Genomic DNA, 23,051 nt, shown 5'->3' on the forward strand with positions numbered 1-23,051 from the left:
TATCAAGTGGAACCCGACGGTGATTGGCCGGTAAACCTTGCCAGTAGCATCCGGATATATAACGGCACAATCCGATGGGAGGAAACAGTCAGTGAGTCATGCATGCATGCATGTGTGACTCCCGTCGCGTCACCTATCCAAAGTGAGGACGCACGAAGCACTTGATCCCCGTCGACGGCGCGAGACATGCATCCATATCCTAAAGGCAGAAATAAGGAATTTCCTGCATGCTTTTAGCCCTCCCCTTTTCTTGGTGCAACCAGACGGAAAACCTTAGCGCCGATGACACCGAAAAGCTGCGGCGGTGCGAGGATATCCACGAGTTAGCGTCACCAGACGGCGAAAGTAAGTAAGCTGGGATTGGCATGCAGGAGCTAGCTAGGCAGCCATGATATGATAATTAATCAAGGGAGTACCTAGAACTCATCTAGATGAGATATAATTTGGTCTCATTCACTTTGGAAACAAGAACAGATACAACCCACTTCAGCACACACACATCTTATAGCATCACATCCGATGGCTATAAAAGATGAATGAGACCAAATTAGATCTCATCTAGATGAGTTATAGCAAAACTGATTAATTAACGACACAGGCCATGCTTTGCTAAAGAATCGGCGTCAGATAAAGGAGGGATATGATAGGGATGATTCGGAGAGAGATAAAAGGGAGAGATGCGATGTGTGGATGGCTCACCCACACGCACCTGCTCTTGATTCGGCACGGCCGGTTTGACAAACCCATCCATCTGTCTGGGTTCGCACCGGCGCGGTAGCCTCTCCCACTGCACGTCGAGGAGTTGATCGGGTTTGGAGTTGCACCCAACATGCACCACACACGTCCACGTAAACTCGGCTTGGATTTCTCACCCGCCATGCATGGTCGTTAGGCGGGACCCGATCGTGTGCGGCGTGCTCACACGGCTGGATTACTAGTGATACTACGCTGTGTGGATTCAGTTAACTTGAGCTGTGGTTAAAATTATAAGGCATGCAGTGGTTCCATTCAGTACGGTGTGGCGAGTGCTTGCGCTTTCCTCACGTCAGCACTGCGAGCTGAAGCAGACTCTCGGTCAAACTTACTGAAATATAGGAGTACAAGGCATGTAAAATAGAAACGTGCATGGAACAGCAGTGTCAATCTTTCGTCCTTTGCAGTGCAGCGAAAAGAAAAGGCAGCCACACACAAGTCGGCAAGCTACTAGCACTTTCTCTCGCATGCGGCCGCGCCGTTGAGCCGCCACTCACAATCAGGTGTGTGTGTCTGCTTCTAGCGCACATGCATACGCGCGAGTGTGATCACCTACCGTACCTAGAGCGCATTTAAAAAGGCCCTGAGGCCTCTCCCCGCTGGCCTCGGACTGCAGGCTCCAAGAGACGAACAGCAGGAGGATCCATCCATCCAGGGGTACGTCTAGTTAGGCGTCAAGCTCTCGTGTCGACACAATAGATAGCTTTAGTTTCGTCCAGGAGAAGCAAGCAAGCAAGCAAACTCTAGCTTCTTCGGGCCGGCCGGCCAGCTGAGGTATGTATGTATGTATGTATGGCCATCGTCGTCACTTCTTCGACTGAGCTTGCTCTTTTTATACCGTGCCCTGTATGGATAAATGAAGTTGTGCCTTTGCCCTTTTGTTTTGAATACATCCATCCATCCTTGTGTTGGTTCCGGTGGTTTGAGCTACGACTGATTCCTCTTCCTCCTCTTTTAGTTAGTTTGGTCTTCTCACAAGTTCAACCAGCAAAAATTACCTCATCGATCGGCATGTATGCTCACTTTGTTGCTTCCATTCAACCGCTTAATTCCACATGCATGCCATGCAGATATATACAAAGATTAGAATGCCCAATTGCTGCTTTGTTTTGTACTATATGAACACCCACCCAAGCATGCATATGTAATTGTAATGAAGCAGCAGGGTAGCCAAGGCTTAACGGTGGCATTTCTTCTCTCATGGAGCTATCATACCTCAGCTAGGAAGACCAGTGTTCATGCAAAACTGGAGGATACCTCGTTAGTTAGGAGCAGTACTGTTCATCTGTTCCAAGTTAGGAGCATAATCCATTCCAGTCGCTGTTGCTAAACAAGTTACACCCAACTCATCAAGTTTACTCACTTGTTAGGATAGTGTTAGGTGTCTCCGTTTACCCACCAAAATGAACCTCCTTGGACTATGCAAGCTAATCGTGGCCCTATCAGATGTTGACGTACACTTGCCTTGGTTGAATCGGTTGTTGATCAGTTGCTGTCACAAGAGTAGTGACCAAATGTTGTGGGAGCATATTCTGGTCCAGGTTCTACTCGATTAACTATTTTCTTCTTCGTTCCCGGTGGCGTCTCCTAGTACAGTGTTATTGGTGACCGGCCATCTGGATTCTGGAAGCACCATGCATGCATGAAGCTCATATAATGTTTCAGCTGGACTATTCCAACCGATCCCAAATTTGCCGGCTTTACTTCCAGTATACCTATGTTGACAAAATTGGAAAATTTTGATAGTTTGTATGCATGTGGGATATATTCTGACATGTGCTGCCTTCAGGGTTCAAGGAGCTGCAGTGTCTGCATCGTCGGTCGCTCGCAGGAGAAAAGAAGAGAATGTTGCGCGAGAGATGGCAGGGATGCGTTCTCATTCTCGTCCTGCTTCTTCTCTCCAACGCATCAGGTATGTATGTCAGTGACTGTGATTAGGCCTGTGCTCCGGTTTTAGAATAGTGAAGAGTTCAGCTAGTCCGAGTGATCTGGGTTACCCCACGTTTCATCTCTGTTTCTTTTTCTCAACTATAGGGGTTTTGTAGCAGCCCAATAGCGAGCATCCGATGTGACACTGGTTCCATTCTCGCTTCCCTTTCTGCCCCCCAAGCTAGATTCGTTACTTAACTCGACATACTACATACATTCCCGTACATAGAGCATCGCAGAAAGGAAGAAAGATAGCAAGTGTGCGGCAGTACAAAAGGGACTTTTTTAGTCGAGTCATAGGCAAAAGCAGAGGCAACACGCGTCCAAATTCATCGGTTCTGCTCTGGCCTCGTGTTTAAGAAGCTGAATGAATCATGCGCCTACCTAACATTCTTGATCAACGTTTCTCTTAGTTTGACACATGTAAAGGCCGCCTTATCGCTCGTTCCTTTCCATACCTTCGATTATCCAAATATAAAATTCGCCACTCAAGGACATAACAGACCCTGAACCCTGAAGCTAGCCATGCCCAGGTCTGGCTGTAATGCTGCAGCTAGTAAAAAGAAGCTTCAGTGATGATGATGTGGTCAACAACAACAACAACAACAACAACAACAACAACAACAACAACAACAACAAAGCCTTTAGTCCCAAGCAAGTTGGGGTAGGCTAGAGGTGAAACCCATAAGATCTCGCAACCAAAGTGATGATGATGTGGTCAAACAAGAAAATTCTTTACACAATCGCTGCTACACACTGGCAAGCACTGACTCAAATTTACCGTCATGCATGATGGGCAGGCACTTCTCTGGGGGAGAACACGATCCTCCCTTCGAATTCTAAGCAGACCAGGCAAGCGCGCGTGTGCGACGGAGCAGACCACCGGCTGCTGCGGTCCCTCGCCAACACCGGCGAAGAGGTCATGGTCACCATCCCCAACTCACATTTGCAGCACATCGCCGAGTTCCGGGAAGAGGCCCGGCTCTGGGTCGCCACCAACGTGGCGCCGTTCCTCCCGGCAACCATGATCACGCACGTCCTGGCGGGAGACGACGCCCTGTCGTCTGTCTCCCCTGGGGACACCGCCTACTCGCTGGTCCCCGCCATGCGGAACATCCACGCCGCGCTTGTCGCCGCAGGACTCGACGGCCGCATCAAGGTGTCCACCACGCTGTCCGCGGTGCCGCTCGCCCCGTCGTGGTCCGCCGGCATCCCGGGGCGCGTCCTGCGGTTCCTGGGGGAGACCGGCTCGCCCTTGTTCCTCCTCAAGGCTCGCGTGTCCGAGGCCGCTGTAGATGACGCCAGGGTCAGCGACGTGTATGCCGCAATGCTGGCGCTGGGCTTCTCGGGCATCCCGGTGATCACCGCTCAGTCAGAGGAGCTCGGTGGCGCGCTGGTGTACCACAGCTACTTGTATGGCCGTCGTCCCATGACCGCCGGTGGAGGTGGGAGGCGGTCGCTGGCGACGGGGACGTTCTGCGTGGCGCTCCAGAATGCGGACCCGACAGCGCTGCAGGCGGGGCTGAGCTGGGCGTGCGGGCAGGGACAGGCCGACTGCTCGGCGGTGCAGCCCGGAGGGGCGTGCTACAAGCAGAACAACGTGGCGGCGCTGGCCTCCTATGCCTACAATGACTACTACCAGAAGAGCGCCAGCACCGGCGCCACCTGCTCCTTCAACGGCACCGCCACCACCACCGCCACTGATCCCAGTAAGCAGAGCACCAACAAGAACAGTTTCGATGCACAACCTTCTTGTCATTTACCACCATGGATCGCCTCTGATTATTTCATGTTAATTGCTCGTTGCAGGCTCAGGATCGTGCGTCTTCGCAGGAAGGTGAGCACCATTTCTCAAGATTTCTCGCGCTCAGAGGTCATTTCACAAATCTGACAGGGTACCAATTTCATGCTTGCAGCACCATGGCAGGAGACTCCACCTCCAACTCGAGCGTGCCTAGCGCGAGCGCTCCGACGAGCCTCGGCGCCCCTCCGTCAGACGATCTCACTCCTCCGGTCGGCTCGAGCCCTCCATCCGATTTCGGGCCCCCGGCAGCCGACACGGCCCCTCCGACGAGCTTTGACGCTCCCCCAGGTGGCTTCGGACCACCGTCTAGCTTCGGTCCCCCGTCTGTGTTCGGCAGCCCGCCATCGACGTTCGGCCCGCCCGGGAGCTTAAGCGGGAGCGGGAGCTTCGGGCCGAGCGGCACCCTCGAGCCTTACGGCATCGGGTGTCGCCACGTCGCCTCTTTGGCTGCCTCCACTCTTCTGTCCGCCATTGTTCTTGCCGTCCTTTGTGCCTCACCAGATCTGATGTAAATTCTCTGAATGTGAATTTGGATTAGGTATACAGAGCTAACACTGTCGTTAGCTATTACTATTGCATCTTATGTTCTTGGTCTTGTAGATGTCAGATTCAATGTTTAGGAACCGTATGGATATATATGATTTGCAGAGTATTTGGCATTGCACTTGAGAATAACCTGGGTACGTACCTGGGTAGTTAGCCTGACGTGTTTTGGATTGGGAATAGTTTCAGTTCACTTGTGAAAAAAAAAATAGAAGGAGCTTCAGCACGATGACTTTAGACATGCAACTTCTGAACCGACCGCCCATTTCTCTTCCCGGATGAAGTCAACTTTCAGAGTTCAAACCGTATCTCCAGCGTCCTTTAGATGGTCGGTAGCAACTGCATTGTTGAAACAAAAGTGTTATAAGGAGCTGGAAAGCAACAAGCTAATGATTACCAAACTTACTAGTTTACATCAGGATGATAGCTCCGAGCAAGTTTCCGATAGGCTGGAATAGGACATATTCTTAGAACCAACACACAAAGAAAAAAATTACAAGCGTGTCTACAGTATTGCTTGCCAACCTCGTATTTCCATTAATACGAAATACTAAACAAGTGAAAGAATCAACTAAGGAGTTAATGAAAGTGACAATTAAAAGCATCGTAAGCTCATGGCATTCATTTGAGTCCAAACAAAATGGCCCTAGACGTCATGGCATACTTTGCACCAAAGACTAATGATCCAATTACATGCTAATGGTGCAGCATATTAATTTATCATTTACCAATGATACATACCTTAATGCAGTACTGATTTTATTTTACATGTAGATTGTATGACTAAAAGAGAATGAAAATTGGAAGCTGGAAATCAACTATGAAAAGTTTGCATATCTGATAATCACAAGAATTTGTATGCCGAACACCAGGATGACTAAGAAAAATGGTTTAAACTGGAGTGAAACAAAACTTGGTTTGGTTCTATGCCAAACAAATAGTTCCTTTTTTATGTGAACAAGTGCTAGATTTTCGTTCAACGAATGGAGGTTGTTGATGGACTAAAGGCAGGAAAATAAAGTTCTAAACTACGCATTAACTGGCGAACCTCCTTCCAAGCAGGAACTTCTTCCTAGATGCCGGCAGTCAGGGAAAGGAGTGCTCCACTTGCCTGAAGATTCATTTATTTCTTTCTAGCCATATCAACAAAAATATCAGAAGCTTTGAGGTTTTCTGTCGTTCAGGAAATCTATCCCTAAAAAAACAACCTTCATGATGACACCTGAGTTTTCAAAGATAAACGGGAGAGACTGTCAAGTCCAGGCTCCGACTGCGAACTACTGCTAACAGAGCTGATTTTGTGTGGCATAAGGCACAGGAGATGGAAGCGGTAAACATGTACTCACTACATCAGTTTCCAACTGAATACTTCAGTTTTGAAAGGCATAGAAATTGATAAGATAGCCATACGACTGTTGCACTTGTAAAGTCTTTTCTCCAATATCTTCACTCTTTCTGGCATTTGCTAATTCTTGTAAATACCCCCCTAATTAATGTGTAGCCATAAAATGTGTTATTTTAGGGAAAACTATTGTTGTGTCTTCTGCTAGCTTCTATACATATTTGTTCACATGGAGTTCCTGTAGTGTAGGGAAACTGTATACAAATCCTGTGGAAATGTCAAAGGGTATTTAGAAGAGCACAATGTCACATGTGATTCAATAAAAGAACAAGATGTCAAAAACAACATTATCTTCATAAGCATGCCATTATTCAGAGGATCCTAAGAAACTATATACCTTCTCTAGGGTTTCTATAACCTTGTATGAAGCATTTGTATTGCCAATATACTCCCATCTGCGCACTACATCCACCCTGCATCAAATGCACATCTATTATTAATGAACTCAATCTCAATATTCCATCTATCTTTGATCCTGTCCAGCTGTTCTTCATGGTGAACAATAACATTAACAGAACTTCGAGGTAAGAACTAACCTGAATTGTGTAGGAAAACGTGATAGGTAGCCTTGGCTAGCAATACAACATAGTGGTAGCTTAGTAGATAAAACAGCACAATCATACTTTCAAAACAACAACCATGTTAATCAAGTATCCAGAGATCCAGTCAATTGAATCTTAAATTATCCAGATGTTTCTCTATCATAAGCTCTGCAGGATCATTCAGCGCACTGGTGACAGCTTTCTCCCATGCAGTTGACTCCAAAGCGTTCACCTTTGCCAGACGGCACAACACTGACTCTAGCAACACTGCATCCCCTTCCCTCTCAATTCCCTGAATGAACTTGGTCACGCCATCCTTGCTTGGCGCAAAACCCTTAAAAGTCATCTCATCCAAAACCTGATCTGCTTCATGGAACGCCCCGGCAACACACATCCCATCAAAGAGCATTCTGTACGTCACCACATCAGGAGGGCAGCCCCTTCTAGGCATGTCCTCAACCAACTCATTTGCGTCCCGCCACCGCCCCAACTTGCACAGCCCAGCAACCAATGTGTTATAACTAACTGCATCTGCCTTGCACCCACTTTTCTGCATGTCATCCAGCACCGTGAATGCAGCATCTAGATCGCCCTCATCCTCGCAGAAACCTGCGATCATTGCATTGTGCGCCACCCTATCAGCCTGAATGTCCCTTCGCTTCATCTCTTCCAGCAAACCAACCACTTCCCCTTTCCGGCCACCCCTAAACAACGCCCTAACCAAGGTCGCGTAAATGGCGGAATCCAGTCCAAGATCTGCGCTCGCCACCATCTCCTCCTTGAGCCTGACCGCCTTGTCCACATCCCCCCTCTGACAGAGCCCCTTCATCAAACTGGCATACACATGAGCATTTGGCCTCACATTGTACTGCTTAGCCATGGCGTCCTTGACGTCGAACGCCTCCTCGAGCCGGCCACAATCGCAAAACGCGGCGACCAGGGTGCCAAACGTGACGACGGTGGGGGCGATCCGCCGCTGCAGCATTTCGTCGAACAGGAGGCGGACGTGGTCGATGGAGCCACCAGACGCGCGCATGAGGATGTTGTAGGTGCACGCGTCCGGAGGGATGGCGGCGTCCCGGCAGACGGAGAGGAGCTCGGCGAGGGGCGTGCTGCAGACGGCGAGGGCGTGGAGGAGGGCGTTGAGGGCGCGGGTGGTGCGGGGGCCGGGGAAGGCGGGGTGGGCGAAGGCGCGGCGGGCGGCGGCGGGGAGGCGGGCGCGGCCGTAGGCGGATATGACGCAGCGGAGCAGGGGCTCGCGGGGCTGGAGGGAGGAGGCGCGGAGGCTGGAGAGGAGGGCCTCCATGGCCGGGAACTGGCGCGCGGCGGCGAGCTTGGAGATGATGAGGTCGTAGCAGCGGAGGGAGTAGCGGAACGGGGTGGAAACAGGGGTGGCCGGCGGGTTGAGGAAGAGGCGCAGCGCGGCGGAGGGGTCGCGCTCGCGGCGGAGCGCTGCGGCGAGGTGGTACGACGAGAACTTGGTTCCGGCCATGGCGGCGTTCGGCATCTCTCCCGAACTGGTAAGGAATTTTGAAGGGCCTTATACACACCAAATCAAATCAAGCACGTTCTAGATGACTATATCAAATAACCAAATCATATGTGCGAAAAACACATTTGTCAATGGTTCGGTTTATAGTGTAGAAGATTCCACCAATATGCTTACCTAATAATAAATAGTAGCCATTATTAGGACATTAATTAGAGTGCACAGCTTAGAGATCTCTACCATGATATTTAATAAAAAAAATAGAATATATAAAGTATATGTGTATACACAATGTGTAACTTATGCAATTTTCAAAGCTTAATTCATGGAGAAATTTTGCAACACAAAATTTTGAGTAATATATATTGCAACAATACAACAAATGTTCCCAAATTTCTTCCTTAGTCCATCTTATATGCGACCGTACGGCAACTGAAATAAAATACTCTTATTTATTCAGTAGAACCTTATTCTTGTATTTTTGGTGATATGTAATGAATAAATTGTTATGTGATTAACTATGCCAGCTAAGTAATGAAAGTTATACTCTTTACGACTATAGTATTACAAAAACAAATTTAAACAGGTATAAATGTTCAGTATAAGAATATGTGTTTTAATCTCATGGGCAACCAAGAGAGGTCTATCACATCTTGTATATATCTACTAGGTGTTGGGGCGCGCCCGTGGCGCGCCTCTTGAGGGGGAGCTGGGCGGTGCCTAGTTGTAGTCGCCCCTTTAACACCGATTTCTATTCTAACTAGCGTTTGGGATGATTGCTTTAATTAAGAAATTTAGCAGCAGAAATAGAAATATATATACAGAGAAAGCCCATTATGGATCTAGACATGAAATATCTGACTGAGAATAGTGCATTAACATAAGCAACAACATAGGTTTAGCGTCTTGAAAAGCATGTGACAAGAGGGCCAAAAGCAAACCATAGGTTATCACAGGATAGAGCATAATTAGGAGTACTTAGTGCTACATTATATTAGATTATATTGACACAGGGGCTGCAGTGTCTTCGATGGTGCATCTAGAGGCGATGCACGGTGAGAACCAGGCGGCGCTTTGAAGTGATCTTGAAACGAAATGCACAGATGTCTCCTTCACGAATGTTTGCGCGGTGGCGACGAAACTCAGACCAGTTGGTGGTTATAGTGACCCTCTTGTTATTTCCTAGCATGATGCGACATTCGGCGAGCAGATGGCCGTCTGCAAGTCTGACCATGAGTGTATCATTGTTTGGATCAATGTAGTCCAGCGGGTTCTCTTCAGTATAGTTAACCTGAAAATACTGGTAGAAGAAAGCAAGATATTTACATGGACATAAATTGTTGTGTGATATGGAAGATAAGAGCGTGTTCTATGGATATTAATGATATTAATGGTGATAGCAAAGTACTGTTATTGACTACACGTCTTGAGGACCCAAATTTATGAATGCTCAAATAAAATGGCTGATGAAAGAGCAAGAAGTCAATATTTCTGGTGTCCAATTGACAACTTGAGTATGTACAGCCTGCCTAGTGTATGAACAGAGAACAAACGAATGAAAAAATGTTGTAGCAAAGTTTATCTGCAGTGCAAGGCTTGTTGATGCCATTGAGCTAGCTCATTTGGTCCGCGTTGTGACATTTGCACATCTGCTCATGGACATGAGCATTCATACTGATGTTATTTGTATGTATCAGCAAGTCAGATGGATAAGCCCAGAAATACTAAGATTATACGAGTTGATGTCCATCAAAGTGATTGTACTGGTGTGCGGATTATATTTGTTTGAAAAGCAAGCATGTATATAAACACAAAAGCAGCCGAGAAATTATGAGCTCAGATCCATTATACTGGTTGTACATGTAACGAGGACCACCCATTACAGTTTGTCCAAAAGTAGTGTAGCACATATGTCTCTTGTATTTATAGTACAGGAAAGAAGAAATCCGGACAACTCTTATTACTGTCACAACATCAAATGATCAGCCTCTGCTCAAGTGCTTTGCATGTAAGATCAGATCCAGCGCGGCGAGACGGTCTGAGCCCTCGGCTCATACGACTGGGCTTCATCAGTACTGCCTACCTGCTTCTCCAAGACAATCCAGAAAAATTATGAAAAACAACACAATGTCTTTGTCTTAGTAATAGACTTACTAATATCTAATTTATTTCAGATGTCCGATCATTTGAAGGTAACACAACTTGAATTTCCTAGGTAGATATCTCAGTCCCCTTCAAATTAGGAACAATAACAGCAATGAATACCAAGCTTTGAACGATTTTTTTTCAGAAATGTCACTCAGGCCTGATAATCCTCCTGCAAAGATGCACAACCTTTGTCCAGAAAAAACCAAACACTTTGAATACAACAAAAGAGGATGAGAGGAAAATTAGGCAGGCAAAGAACATGATGAATTGAAGGCATCACCTTCCTGGTGGCATCTATTTCATACTCCCTCCGTTCTGAATTACTCATCACAGAAATGGATGTATCTAGATGTATTTTAGTTCTAGATACATCCATTTTTGCGACGAGTAATTTGGAACGGAGGGAGTAGATCAGCACTCGAGGCTGCATTTATTTATTTATTTTACTTGAAACATCATGCATGATTTCTTACTGTTTTGTTTTTAAATTAGAATTTGGCAAAAAGAACTAGAAATTAGTTACCATATCAAAAAATCACTTGACCTAGAGTACAATTAAAATTCACAGTAACCGAGATAAGCTTAGTCCCTGAACAACCAACAAAAACTCATGCAATATTTTGATATAAATGGCACAATGAATGTCAGAGTTAACCAAGAGGAGGGCGGCCGCGTGAGCCTCGTCAGAGTTGGTGAATATCTACAGTGCAATGACAAACTGTAACTGCTGAAGCATTTAACTGTCACAAACCCCTCGCTGATGCGATGTAGCAAGAAACATCAGAGGGATCTTGAGGCATCGAAAGCAGTAGGTTCCTCAGGACAGGGTCCGGCTTCAACTTCTCATATGGCAATTTACCGTGCATGCTGGCATGGAATTCCTCGTAGTCGAAATCGTAGCCCATAAGCTGGCACATCAACAGGATTATGAAAAAAAGTTAGAAACAGAACATGTAGTTGAAATACTATGAAACTAACAGAAACTTGTTAATCTAAGCATTGTGGGACATATATACCTTCAGACCGGCCATTGTAGTTCCTTATTCCCTGTACAAATTTAGACACATCTTGGGGACCAAGCTCTCCTCAATCTGAAGCTTGTTCAGCATGTAGTCTGCGATTTCGTAGATACAACTATATGAGCACACAAATTCTGTAGCATGAAAACCGAGGATTGGTGTAAGTTTATTATTTTTCATGCTCGTCTGGGAACCGCTTCGCTAGTTTGTCACGCTGGGCGGCACATGATATGATAATGCCATTGTGCTACTACTGACAGTAGGTCCATGTAGGACGGATTATCTGAAATCCTAATCGGATTCAAACCTAATGATGGTATACAATCCTTCAAAAGGCAAGAACATACCCTAGAATTTGACACATTAATCTTCTTGTGCGACTGAAATGCCCATTTCCTTGGAGACATCCGAAAAATCCTGAAGGAAACACACTTCAAGTTATAGAAGACTTATAATTGCAAGTAATCAAAGTTATGAACCAAAAAAATTGAAATGGCTACTGTACCTCAAAGATTTGCTTGATGTAAGGCTTCTCTGGAGGCTTTGATACATGCATCCAGAGATCATTGCTCCAGGAACCAATGATATTCAAGTAAATTGCATAGTCAATAATATCACACACATGTTGGTCAAAACTTCAAGCCACTGTAATAAAAATTGATAACCTTGCTAGTTCCATTTTAATTGTAGGGTCAGCCAGATGTTAATCCAGAGAGAAGATTAAACTTGCTTCTGGTCTTAGGGCTTGAATAGATGTGTGAAAAGATCCTTGCAATTTTCAGAAGAGCTACAACTCCGCTTCCATTGCTATGACTTCCCACGGAAAGCGCCTGAGAATATATGTATTATGAAAATATCAAAAATAATATCAAAGAAGATTCTTGGAATATTTTTTCAGGGTTACATACAGGTGCAACACCAAAAGTGTCAAAGTCTGCAACTATGGCAATAGTTGGCATGGATGTGACTACACCATACACCATATTCAGAGTTGATGAAACTGAATAATATCAGTTCAAACAGGGCAGCATGATCAACCTGCTCCAGAATAACACACTGTTCACACACGAACACGTCACCGTGTACCTCCAACGCCGAGGGTGATACACCGCAGCTCACGTCGAAGGAGACCCGTTCGGAAGCGCGGTACGCAGGCAATCCGGCGGGTGCTTTTGAAGACCCGAAACCACACACGCCCGGGAGGGACCCCGTCAGGGCGCGCGGCGGCTATGGGCTGCCCTAGGTCGACCTGATCGCCCCTAGGGCCTCGAGGTTCGCCGCCCCGCAACAAGAAGAACAGACGAAGAACGAGGAGAAGAAGAACTAGGGTTAAGGAGAAAAGATAAAAGCTAAAAAGTGGTAGATGATTTGTTCGATTGTGTGTTGTTCAATCGGCCATCACCCCTCAGGTATATAAGAGGCGGCTGGACTTCCCGTGCAAGGAAAAGGCTTGGATTCACGTCCAAAACCCTAGTCAAATTCGGATTGGTTTTGTCCGAACTTTCCAAAACTGTTCGGTTTAAACTGGCTGCACCTTGCGGGTAACTTTTGAGGTGGTAAACGACCTCGGATGGAAACGAGCCCAAAAGCAATCTTGACCGTTTCGACGAGACAAACAATTTTTATGTTTAACGTTTTTTGATTAGAGTTCATTTTGAGGGTCAAATTGCTCGTGCAACACAGGCTGTTATTCGCGCTACCCATCAGACAGGGTGTCTGGTGGGGCGCGCCACTTTTGGCTCGTGATAGTGCTGTATTCGGATGACTCTACATTTTGCATACGAACTCGGATTGGAACGATTCTTATATCAAAATCGACCATTTCGACGAGATGAAGACAATCCATGTAGATCATTTTTCCATACGAGGCAGTCTTGGGGGCGTAATGTGCCGAATAGTGTTCTGAATACAAAATCTCAGTATTTTGAACACAACTTCGGCCTTCGAGATGAGATCAGATGGTGATGGCCCAAACTTCAAAGATGTTCGTATCGATAATACGAAACTTTTTCATGTAGAACACTTCTCCATTTGAGGCCATTTTAAATAAGTTCTTGATTGTGCCAAAATCTGGTGTCAACACATGCCCCCCTGTTTTTCGGCAAAGCCTGTGTGCCGAAAAATAACTTGCACATAGCTTGCTCTAAGGACGATGTCAACACTCCATCTGCCATTTTGGCATATTCTTAGGACGATAAGTTTATATCGGCCATTGCTTGTGTGAATATTTTGACGCAAGCTTGGGTGAAACTTTCTCAACTTCCTTAACAATCCGATGATAAAGTCCCATAGATATGTATCTCAAGGTCATCCTCGGAACCATATTATTCACCTTTTTGCTAGGATTTTGCTGATAATCAATAATAAACTTTCTCCAATCCTTACTTCGCCTGCATAAAAGTTTCATTAGTGGCCGAAGCGGTGGGCTTCGGTTCGGCCTTACCTATGTTGACAAGACCTAGCATCGGCTATTGATAGAAATAATACAATACACCATGGTTAACATAGTAGCCAGATGCTTGCTGTGCCAACTCTTTCGAATTGTCATGTCTAGATATATAAAGGATATTAAAGCAGCCCAAGGTAAATTTTGCATCTAGACATATCCCAAGATAAACTATAAGTGATTCGTCAAAACATTGATAACCCTTGTATATTTGTTGCACTACTTATTACGAATCACTGAAAGCCTCAATCTGTATAGCACCTACAGCAACCAAAAGCTCCAAACCGAATAAATTTTCATATTCGGCTTTTATTATTGTGCAAACATATTTTAAGTTGTATGAGGCTTGTTTTGGTCTCCTATTGAACGAAGGACGATGTTAGGATACCACACCGACCATGCATTGACATAATCTTAGGATGATAGATAAATATCGGCCATTACCATGTAAACTTCATTCAAAGCACATATAGCCGAAATAAACAAACGAAATGACAAATCAAGTATTTCGGCCCTTTGGATCAGCAACAAACTTGTAGCTAATCAAATGTATAGTGATTTGGCAATACCCTTTCATGATGTAAGAAATTATATTGCATCCATGGATTAAAATAAGCCCATTGAGGGTTACCAAGCATACCTAATGACGAATTCCATGGCATAGGCATTAATGGCATAGTTGCAGAATATGGATAATGTGTAGACCAAAGATGTTGAAACCTTCGGCTTGGTCCTTCGTAGCTTTCACACTTTTCCTTCTTCACCTTTGCCGCACTTCTTGTAATGGAAGCTTGCACATAATTCTTATTTTGAGCATTTCCTTTGGGAACCCATGCCATGTTCCTTTCTTCAAGTTCTTGTGCACTAAGTTTTTGTAATTTCTTCTTTTGCCAATACGATAAGCCAAGCGGGCATCTCAGCTGTGATTCTGTTTTGACCAATGGCAATTCCTTTTTGGCCTTGTGCACTCTCAAATTCTTTTCTTCAGATTTGGCACTTCCATTCTCAATAATTGGTTGTTTTGTCTCATTGCCTTTAGTAGCCAATGTCAACACTTTAATTGGCTCCTTTTCATTTGAGATCAAATCTGAAATTGCACTCTTACGACCATCTCTCTTAATGCGGTAAACCTGCTTGACCACCTCTTTCTTCTTCCTTGAGCTCTGGACCGATTCCTTATAATTGAAACGGTTTTTGAAGCGTGATTGTTCAAATGTTGATCTTCTTGGAGCTGCATAGTATTGGTGAGATGGTTTAGAATAAGATGGAGAATGTGCCCTTATATCATACCTGTCCCATAATGAATATGTATCTATATGAGCATAGGGAGGCATCCACGGCATTGGCATTGGCGGCCCAAAATAAGGATATGAATATGTTGCATTAAAATTATCACTTTGCCAATACCGATCCTCATATTTGCGCCTTGGCGGTGACCTTGGTTTCTTTGCATGATTTGGCCGATAAGCATTTTTCTCTTCACTCTTCTTTTGATATTTATCCAATAGTTCAACGAAGGTGACTTTTGATCTCTTACACTTGCGCTTATTTCGGCCTTTGTTTTCTTCTGGTTTGCTTTCATCGATCATTGCATTTGCTTGTTGCCCCCAGTCCTTGGCGTCTCCATTGTAGCTTCGATGGAATTCTTGCCCTCAAGATTATGTTCATTATGCTCTTCAACAACTTCTTTACTTGAAAGCATGATCCCATCACCTGTAGTTTTTACCTTCTCTTCAAATGGATCGGCTTGAATCAGCCGATGCAAAAACTTTCTACCATCGGGACCAATCGGAATAGACTGGTCATCTCTTGGTGTCTCAACAAATTTCAATCGTCCTTTATCAATGGCCGATTTAACTATTTGACGAAACATGTTGCAATCCTCAAAATTATGCTTGGACGAATCATGCAACTTACAATACATTCGTCCCTGAACAGATGGTTCAACATGGTGATCAAGAATTCTAATATAATTATTTTGCAACAACAAATCAAATATTTGATCACACATGCTTGAATTGAAGGTAAACTTTTCATTCTCTAGCCGATCTTGTTGTGAGAATGGCTTTGGAGTTAAGCAAACGAATGGTTCAGATTTTGCATCACACCATTCGGCTATGCATTGTGTTTTGCACTCTATCTCCGATGTCTTTGGGTAAGATATTATACTAGCATCAGTTTTCTCAACAGAATTTAACCTTGGCTTTAAATTTCTAAAATAAAAATTGTTAGAACATACATGTCTCAATTGAGACCAAGTGCAAGCCAAGTATGAAATAAGCAAAGCTACCCAAATAGATATGAACTTTAGATAAAGCAATGGGGAAAGCTTTGGCTGCAATAATAAGTCATTATCGGTCTTTATAAATGGCACAGTTGGTTGAGCGATATGTTCTAAAACAATTTTATTGCTAACAAGTAAATTACCCTTCTTCATTGGTCTTTGAACATTACCTATGAGGATTTTTCTAATAGATGCATCAACAATAAAGTTGTGACCAAATCTGAAAATAGGTAAATTACCCGCTATGCATACCTCTTCAAATATGTTGGGAGAGCATGATGGTGGTGCCACTTGAAGAACATCTTGCTTCGTCTTTTGATGGCTCCCCAACACCTTGTCATCATCTTTTTCTTGATTCCGTGCATCATTTCTTTGAAGATCCATGTTAGCCGAACTTTGTTCGGCTACTTGTTCTTGTCCTTGAGGCTTGTCAATTTCTACGGCACGAAATTCATAGGGCAGGAAGTAGGTTCCATTGACTTCGGAAAAATCAAGTATGGTTGTTTTGCTATGCTTTCCATGCCCTTTCTCAATAATGCTTGCCTCTTTGGATTTGATGGTCTCAGAATATATACTACTTGATTCGGCTTTTCTAATAACCGAATTTTCTTTGTTACCTGAATCAACAACTTTATCTTTTTGAATTTGCAAGGCTTCTCGCTCTCGTCTAGTTTTAGCCCACATCTCAGCTTGGCGAGCTTTAAACTTTTTCATCTCAATTTCCATCCACTCGTCATGAGATTGCCCCCTAATACTTTGAGACTCTTTCGGCAATGAGGTGCCGAAACTTTGCGATTTTTTAGGTGGTACACTAGATGGTACAGCACTGGGCAACTGCATCATTTGCACAATTCTAGCTTTTACAGCAGCAAAATCATGAGGCTTCCCGCCTTCTATTAGTTCTTGGCGAATAGAGTTGCACAAATCCCAAGAGAATGTAAGCTTGTTCTCAATTACCTAGTCTGGATATGGTTGCCCCCCAATGCTTTTAGACTCTTTCGGCAATGAGATGTTGCCGAAATTCTGTAATTGTGTAGGGGGGACATGATATGCCACGGTAGTAGGTGAAGGCATTTGTGCTCCTGCAGAAGTTTCACTTATTCGGCAATGACCATGAAGGTGCTGAGCCGAATTATGGACATCAACAGTTGCGTATGGTGCCAAAAAATTAGTAGTGTTAGGCGTAGCATATGATGTTTGAGGGTAATTGGCCAAATAACCAGTAGTAACATGACCAATTCCCCTATCCACCGGCACGATTGGATTAGCGTACTGCAAGTTATTTGCTGATGAATAAAAACTTAAAACACTTTGTTGCATACCATTGGAAGTTCCTACATAGGGTGTCTCAACTTGATTAACCGAACTTATCATGTTATTCATCGGCATATAAATTTGTGGGGTTGCCGATGCATGGGAGTTGGGATACATATGTTGCATGTTGCTAAAATTATATGAAGTAGAATCATGGAGATTTTGTTGCATCGGCCCTTGCACATAATTAGATGCATGATTGATAAAGCTAGGGCTAGCCGATACATTATGCTCATTAGATGATCTAGCAACAACATATGCATTATTTGCATCTACATATGTGAATTGGGTATTCATATTACCTTTGTAGATTGCAAACCCTAGATGACGATCTCTTCGTAGCAAGAACGGGCCGGAGGCCGTTCAAAGCTTCGTCCCCAGCGGAGTCGCAAAAAAGTGTGTTCGCACACGAACACGTCACTGTGTACCTCCAACGCCGAGGGTGATACACCGCAGCTCACGTCGAAGGAGACCCGTCCGGAAGCGCGGTACGCAGGCAATCCGGCGGGTGCTTTTGAAGACCCGAAACCCCACACGCCCGGGAGGGACCCCGTCAGGGCACGCGGCGGCTATGGGCTGCCCTAGGTCGACCTGTTGCCCCTAGGGCCTCGAGGTTCGCCGCCCCGCAACAAGAAGAACAGACGAAGAACGAGGAGAAGAAGAACTAGGGTTAAGGAGAAAAGATAAAAGATAAAAAGTGGTAGATGATTTGTTCGATTGTGTGTTGTTCAATAGGCTATCACCCCTCAGGTATATAAGAGGCGGCTGGACTTCCCGTGCAAGGAAAAGGCTTGGATTCACGTCCAAAACCCTAGTCAAATTCGGATTGGTTTTGTCCGCACTTTCCAAAACTGTTCGGTTTAAACTGGCTGCACCTTGTGGGTAACTTTTGATGTGGTAAACGACCTCGGATGGAAATGAGCCCAAAAGCAATCTTGACCATTTCGACGAGACAAACAATTTTTATGTTTAACATTTTTTTATTAGAGTTTATTTTGAGGGTCAAATCGCTCGTGCAACACAGGCTGTTATTCGCGCTACCCATCAGACAGGGTGTCTGGTGGGGCGCGCCACTTTTGGCTCGTGATAGTGTTGTATTCGGATGACTCTAAATTTTGCATACGAACTTGGATTGGAACGATTATTATATCAAAATCGATCGTTTCGACGAGACGAATACAATCCATGTAGATCATTTTTCCATACGAGGCAGTCTTGGGGGCGTAATGTGCCGAATAGTGTTCTGAATACAAAAATCTAAGTATTTCGAACACAACTTCAGCCTTCGAGATGAGATCAGATGGCGATGGCCCAAACTTCAAAGATGTTCGTATCGACAATACGAAACTTTTTCATGTAGAACACTTCTCCATTTGAGTCCATTTTAAATAAGTTCTTGACTGTGCCAAAATCTGGTGTCAACACACACCCATGTGAATCCATTAAAATGTCTTTTTTTGCTTGCCATCATTATTAACAAACAGAGCCAAACAGAAGATATTACAATGCCAATCAAAGCATTTATTCACATAGGCCATAGGCTCTCCATAGAAGCAGATGATACATACATGATCTAAGGAGCGACGAGTCTGTCATACCAATGGTGAGCAGAGTGGCTTCTTCAGCAGGCGTTCTGACTCGTCGGCATCCGGCTTCTGCCAAAGCATGACATGGAGGTACACATGGTTCTCCGCCTTCTCGAAGTTCCATGGCACGTCCTCCCTTCTGAATCCCAGGAACAAGTTCTTTTCCATGTACAGCCCACATCCAATCTATACACAAACATAGATAGAAAGAAACAATTCACTTATAATTTCTTTAGCGGTAATAAATGATTGTGACCACAGTTAACCACAAAGAAGATGTAATCACTGAAGAGAAGTATGGACCAACCTTTTAGCAGATTCTTCTTTTTAGTGAACACCATACGGGCAAGTTCCTTTTTTTCCTGGATTGCAATAACACCACAGCATGAAAATCTGATAAGCAAATGACACAACTAATTGGTCATTGCACAAAAAAATAGCCAAATACGACATCTTCCTAATTATAGGAATCCAACCATCCATAGGACACATATGACCAATATAACAAATTGCTAGAGTAGATGTACAGTCATGTTGTTGTTCAAAAATCTTTAGAAACAAATTGCAGTTGAGGGCTCACAAAATTGCAGTTGGGGACTCACCATGTAGATGCAGGCTAGCGTATCTTGGCGAGGAGGCAGTGTCTGTGTGCTTGGAGGGCTTGGCCGTCGCGCTAGCTTCGCTTTGCTCTGCTTGTGTCTGCCGCCGTATCCGCTCCCGTGACACGCCGATCTGAGATATATACTGATGACAACTTTTTCAGTGTAATATTCCTCCACAAAAGAATGCTCAATTTGCAGTGGATCAGAAACCAGCTAGTCCCTTAACCAGATATATGATATTTGCTACTCCTTTATTTTTGTAAATCGCATGCGTCCGGAATAACATTACTACAGTGCATCATGAGTTAGGAAAAAAAATCAAGCTTATAAATGAGAACACAAAACTCTGACTTCCTTATTTTCCTCCTAAGAGAACCAATTCATCTTGAGTATACCACAACCTAAAATTGACACTATCCACTATCCTTACCGTTGCAAATACTCATGAAAAAAGATACAGCGAAATTTTGAGTATACCACACCTAAAATTGGCACTGTCTACTATCCTTACCATTGGAAATACAGAGGTGGGGAGCTATGGATCTTGTCAGAGAAGTGCTTCCTCCTCCTCCTCTCGCCGTACACCTAACCATGAGTTCTTCGCGTCCTCTGTCCTTCCTACCACCAACTGCTCTGTAGTGCAAAGCCTACAAGTTACACAAATTACAGATTAAGCTGCAATTAGAAGCAAACCGATAGAAGTATGTCCAAACTGAAAAATAATGAAATTTACTCTATTGTAAGAAAAGTAAATCAAAACCACAGTCAATTTCACTGGTTGTGTATTTATTTGGACCATTGGTAAGACAATCAATAATGCCTGTGATCTAATACAACAATTCCAGCAACTCAATGCATTCAGCCACAAACATGGTATACAAAAATTGTTATTCTACGTACTAATTACATATAAGTAATAACCATTGAGAAAATGGAATCAAGAACCCAAGGTAAATCTTAACCAGATGTCTTCCATGTAGAAATTGCAGCTGGCCACCCACTTGTACCTCTTAATCAACGAGTATCTAGGAGGGGAATGGGGGAGGACAAAGGAGAGGAAGATGACCTGCGCCGGGAAGCTCCTGTGCTGCCGTTGCTTCATCCCGCGTGGCATCACTGTCGGGCCTTTCCTACCTACTTTCCGCCGATTGTCCGCACCGCGGCCACCGCTACGTTGTGGACAAGATGATCAGAAAAGGAAGGAAACAAAGCAACGGCCATAGTTGGATCCCTGGAGACGGACACAATGGACACCGATGGTGGAGGGGAATGGGGAGTAAATCGGCGGCGGCAATGGTGACCTTCAGGCGATGACGTGTACAGGAGGGGAGCATGGCGACAACCCGTGACGACGGAGTGGGCGCACGGCAGCGACCAGCCCTGCTCGAGTCACCTGCCTCCTCCCGGCTGGATCTGCAGGGCCTTCACCGTCAATGGAGAGCAGCGATGTGCGGCGGCAGGGCCCGTGAGAGGAGGAGGAGTGGAGAGAGGACAGAGGATGGGGTGGGTAGAGCCGAGGAGGAAGGATCGGGGGCAGCGGCGGCGGCTGGAGAACGAGGGAAGAGAGGAGGAGGAGGCGGCGGCGGCGGCAAAGAGAGAAGGCGTCGTGGCCTCGTGGAGTCTGGTGGAGACCCGGGTTAGCTTTAGACCAATCCCGCGTGTGTGAGCGACTTGACCAATCCCGTCGCGTTTGTTTTGTCGTTTCCTATCCGACGTGGCTAGCGCGAGCGTTCGGCCTTGATGCACACCTTATTGTTTTTAATTAGGTCCAACTATCTCAAAGATGGGGCCTCGTCTTGGAGATGGCCGTCAGTTATGTAGCAACCTCAGTTCAACGCACTTACTAAAATGAGTCATATATTAATATTCATTTAGTTTGCACGGCAGGGTGGTATATATCATTTTGCAACAGATGACTTATCTGCCATTTAAACTTGTGTGTCAAAGGACAACAACACAAATTGATTTACTGTGTTTCCCTCTTTGGGGTTGTTCTAATTCTTCAGGTTTAAAAGGAAACGGGGTTTGTGAAGAAGATAGTAGTAGCCTTCGTTGACCGAGCGTTGACCGTAACGCTCTGGCGATAGCGGTGGCGATCTGAGTGCGAGGGGTCATTGTGGCGGCGCTGCCGCCGGCCAAGTGCCGGGGCCATGGAGAGATGAGGGATGCTGGTGAGTTAGGTGGACCCTCCATGATGGATTGGAGCACCTTCAAGCGGAGGGGGAGGGATATCCTCCGACGGGCGCAGGATCGAGAGCGGTGTTTGCGGCGGATGAAGGCCAAGGTAGATGCCTTCGTCAAACTAAACCAAATTACGTGGAAATTAATGGAGGAGGCGATGATATTACTCCCATGGATTCACGGGGAGGGGATTTCGGCTTTGGTCCCGCTCAAAAGGATGCAAATCCGGGGATTAAAGGTAATTTGTATCCGTCAGTTTCCATGGTTTTACTACAGATTTGAAGCATATTGGAAACGGAAGGCAGGCTGTGAGTAATTGGGAGGATAATAGTTGTGATTTGGAGGCGGATTTTGAAGAGGAAAAGTTGTATTTCAAGAGAGGGATCATTGGGGATCCTCACAAACCTGTTCTTCCTGCTACTTGCCTGGTCTCTGTTCCCGTTTTTGTGTTCTAGGAACCCATGGGCGACCAAGGAGAGAAGATGGTGCTGACCGACAATGGAGAAGAACAGGAGGCTCACCTCGCCTCGCCATCCTCGGCGGTGGGTCTCCCTGCTGTGGATGTCGGCGTTTGGCCCAGCCAAGGGGTGGCGGCCGCTCCTCCTGTTGTGCCTGAAGCTCAGGATGCTGATGCGGCCCCTGCTCTGCCCCAAAGGAGGTCTGCTGTGGGAGGGCCGTCTGGCCTGGCGCTCTCCATCACGCCTTCGGCCTCCGTTGGCTTTGCGTCGAAGGCGACGAATCCTCCATCGGTCCGGAGAGAACCGATCGCCATCGACATGGAGGCTGCCCTGTGGGCGGTGGCGGGGAAGCTCGCGGTGGCTCGGGTTCTATAGCCGTACCTTGTGGATGACACGAAGTACGCCTTGGGGTCGACAAGGTACGGCAACAGAACCCGAGCCACCAAACCACAGCACAACCGCCTTGGTTCTGTTGCCGTACCTTGTCGACCCCAAGTACCAAAGGAAATAAGTTTCAATGTAAAATATGAGAAGTTGCCTAATTTTTGCTT

The 23,051-nt window shown here is 45.4% G+C and overlaps 2 protein-coding genes and 1 long non-coding RNA gene across 8 annotated transcripts; 1 reads left to right on the forward strand and 2 right to left on the reverse strand.

Annotated features, from left to right (window-relative positions):
• The first annotated feature begins 1,356 nt into the window (after nt 1-1,356).
• Nucleotides 1,357-5,161, forward strand: LOC119324134 (glucan endo-1,3-beta-glucosidase 12-like). Its single transcript, XM_037597893.1, has 5 exons — nt 1,357-1,527; nt 2,543-2,665; nt 3,483-4,391; nt 4,492-4,519; nt 4,599-5,161. Exons 2-5 carry the CDS (start codon nt 2,599-2,601, stop codon nt 4,996-4,998), a joined length of 1,404 nt encoding a protein of 467 aa, XP_037453790.1. The 5' UTR covers nt 1,357-1,527; nt 2,543-2,598; the 3' UTR covers nt 4,999-5,161.
• Nucleotides 2,677-8,507, reverse strand: LOC119324135 (putative pentatricopeptide repeat-containing protein At1g53330). Of its 6 annotated transcripts, none has more exons than XM_037597899.1 (5): nt 6,968-8,507; nt 6,769-6,844; nt 5,436-5,478; nt 5,175-5,368; nt 4,874-5,003 (listed from the first exon to the last, which is right to left on the reverse strand). In XM_037597899.1, the coding sequence occupies exon 1, from the start codon at nt 8,478-8,480 to the stop codon at nt 7,098-7,100; it is 1,383 nt and encodes a 460-aa protein (XP_037453796.1). In that variant the 5' UTR covers nt 8,481-8,507; the 3' UTR covers nt 4,874-5,003; nt 5,175-5,368; nt 5,436-5,478; nt 6,769-6,844; nt 6,968-7,097. The 6 variants fall into 6 exon arrangements, with proteins under 6 accessions (XP_037453795.1, XP_037453793.1, XP_037453796.1 ...); XM_037597897.1 differs by having other exon boundaries at nt 5,436-6,638; XM_037597898.1 differs by lacking the exon at nt 4,874-5,003 and adding an exon at nt 2,677-3,229 and having other exon boundaries at nt 5,175-6,638.
• A 3,470-nt stretch (nt 8,508-11,977) lies between these two features.
• LOC119326633 lies at nt 11,978-19,392 on the reverse strand. Its single transcript, XR_005158090.1, has 3 exons — nt 19,272-19,392; nt 12,135-12,459; nt 11,978-12,046 (listed from the first exon to the last, which is right to left on the reverse strand). It is a non-coding gene; the product is annotated as an uncharacterized LOC119326633 (long non-coding RNA).
• Nucleotides 19,393-23,051: the final 3,659 nt, after the last annotated feature.

This window comes from Triticum dicoccoides, chromosome 6B (genome assembly GCF_002162155.2).
Source record: "Triticum dicoccoides isolate Atlit2015 ecotype Zavitan chromosome 6B, WEW_v2.0, whole genome shotgun sequence".
Classification (NCBI taxonomy): Eukaryota; Viridiplantae; Streptophyta; class Magnoliopsida; order Poales; family Poaceae; genus Triticum; species Triticum dicoccoides.

Excerpts from the sequence above, each read along its gene's own strand:
- LOC119324134 (XM_037597893.1), top strand. The coding sequence starts at position 2,599 with ATGTTGCGCGAGAGATGGCAGGGATGCGTTCTCATTCTCGTCCTGCTT. Across the intron at positions 4,392-4,491 it reads CACCACCGCCACTGATCCCA|GCTCAGGATCGTGCGTCTTC; the intron begins GTAAGCAGAGCA and ends TGCTCGTTGCAG. Across the intron at positions 4,520-4,598 it reads TCGTGCGTCTTCGCAGGAAG|CACCATGGCAGGAGACTCCA; the intron begins GTGAGCACCATT and ends TCATGCTTGCAG.
- LOC119324135 (XM_037597898.1), bottom strand. The coding sequence starts at position 8,480 with ATGCCGAACGCCGCCATGGCCGGAACCAAGTTCTCGTCGTACCACCTC.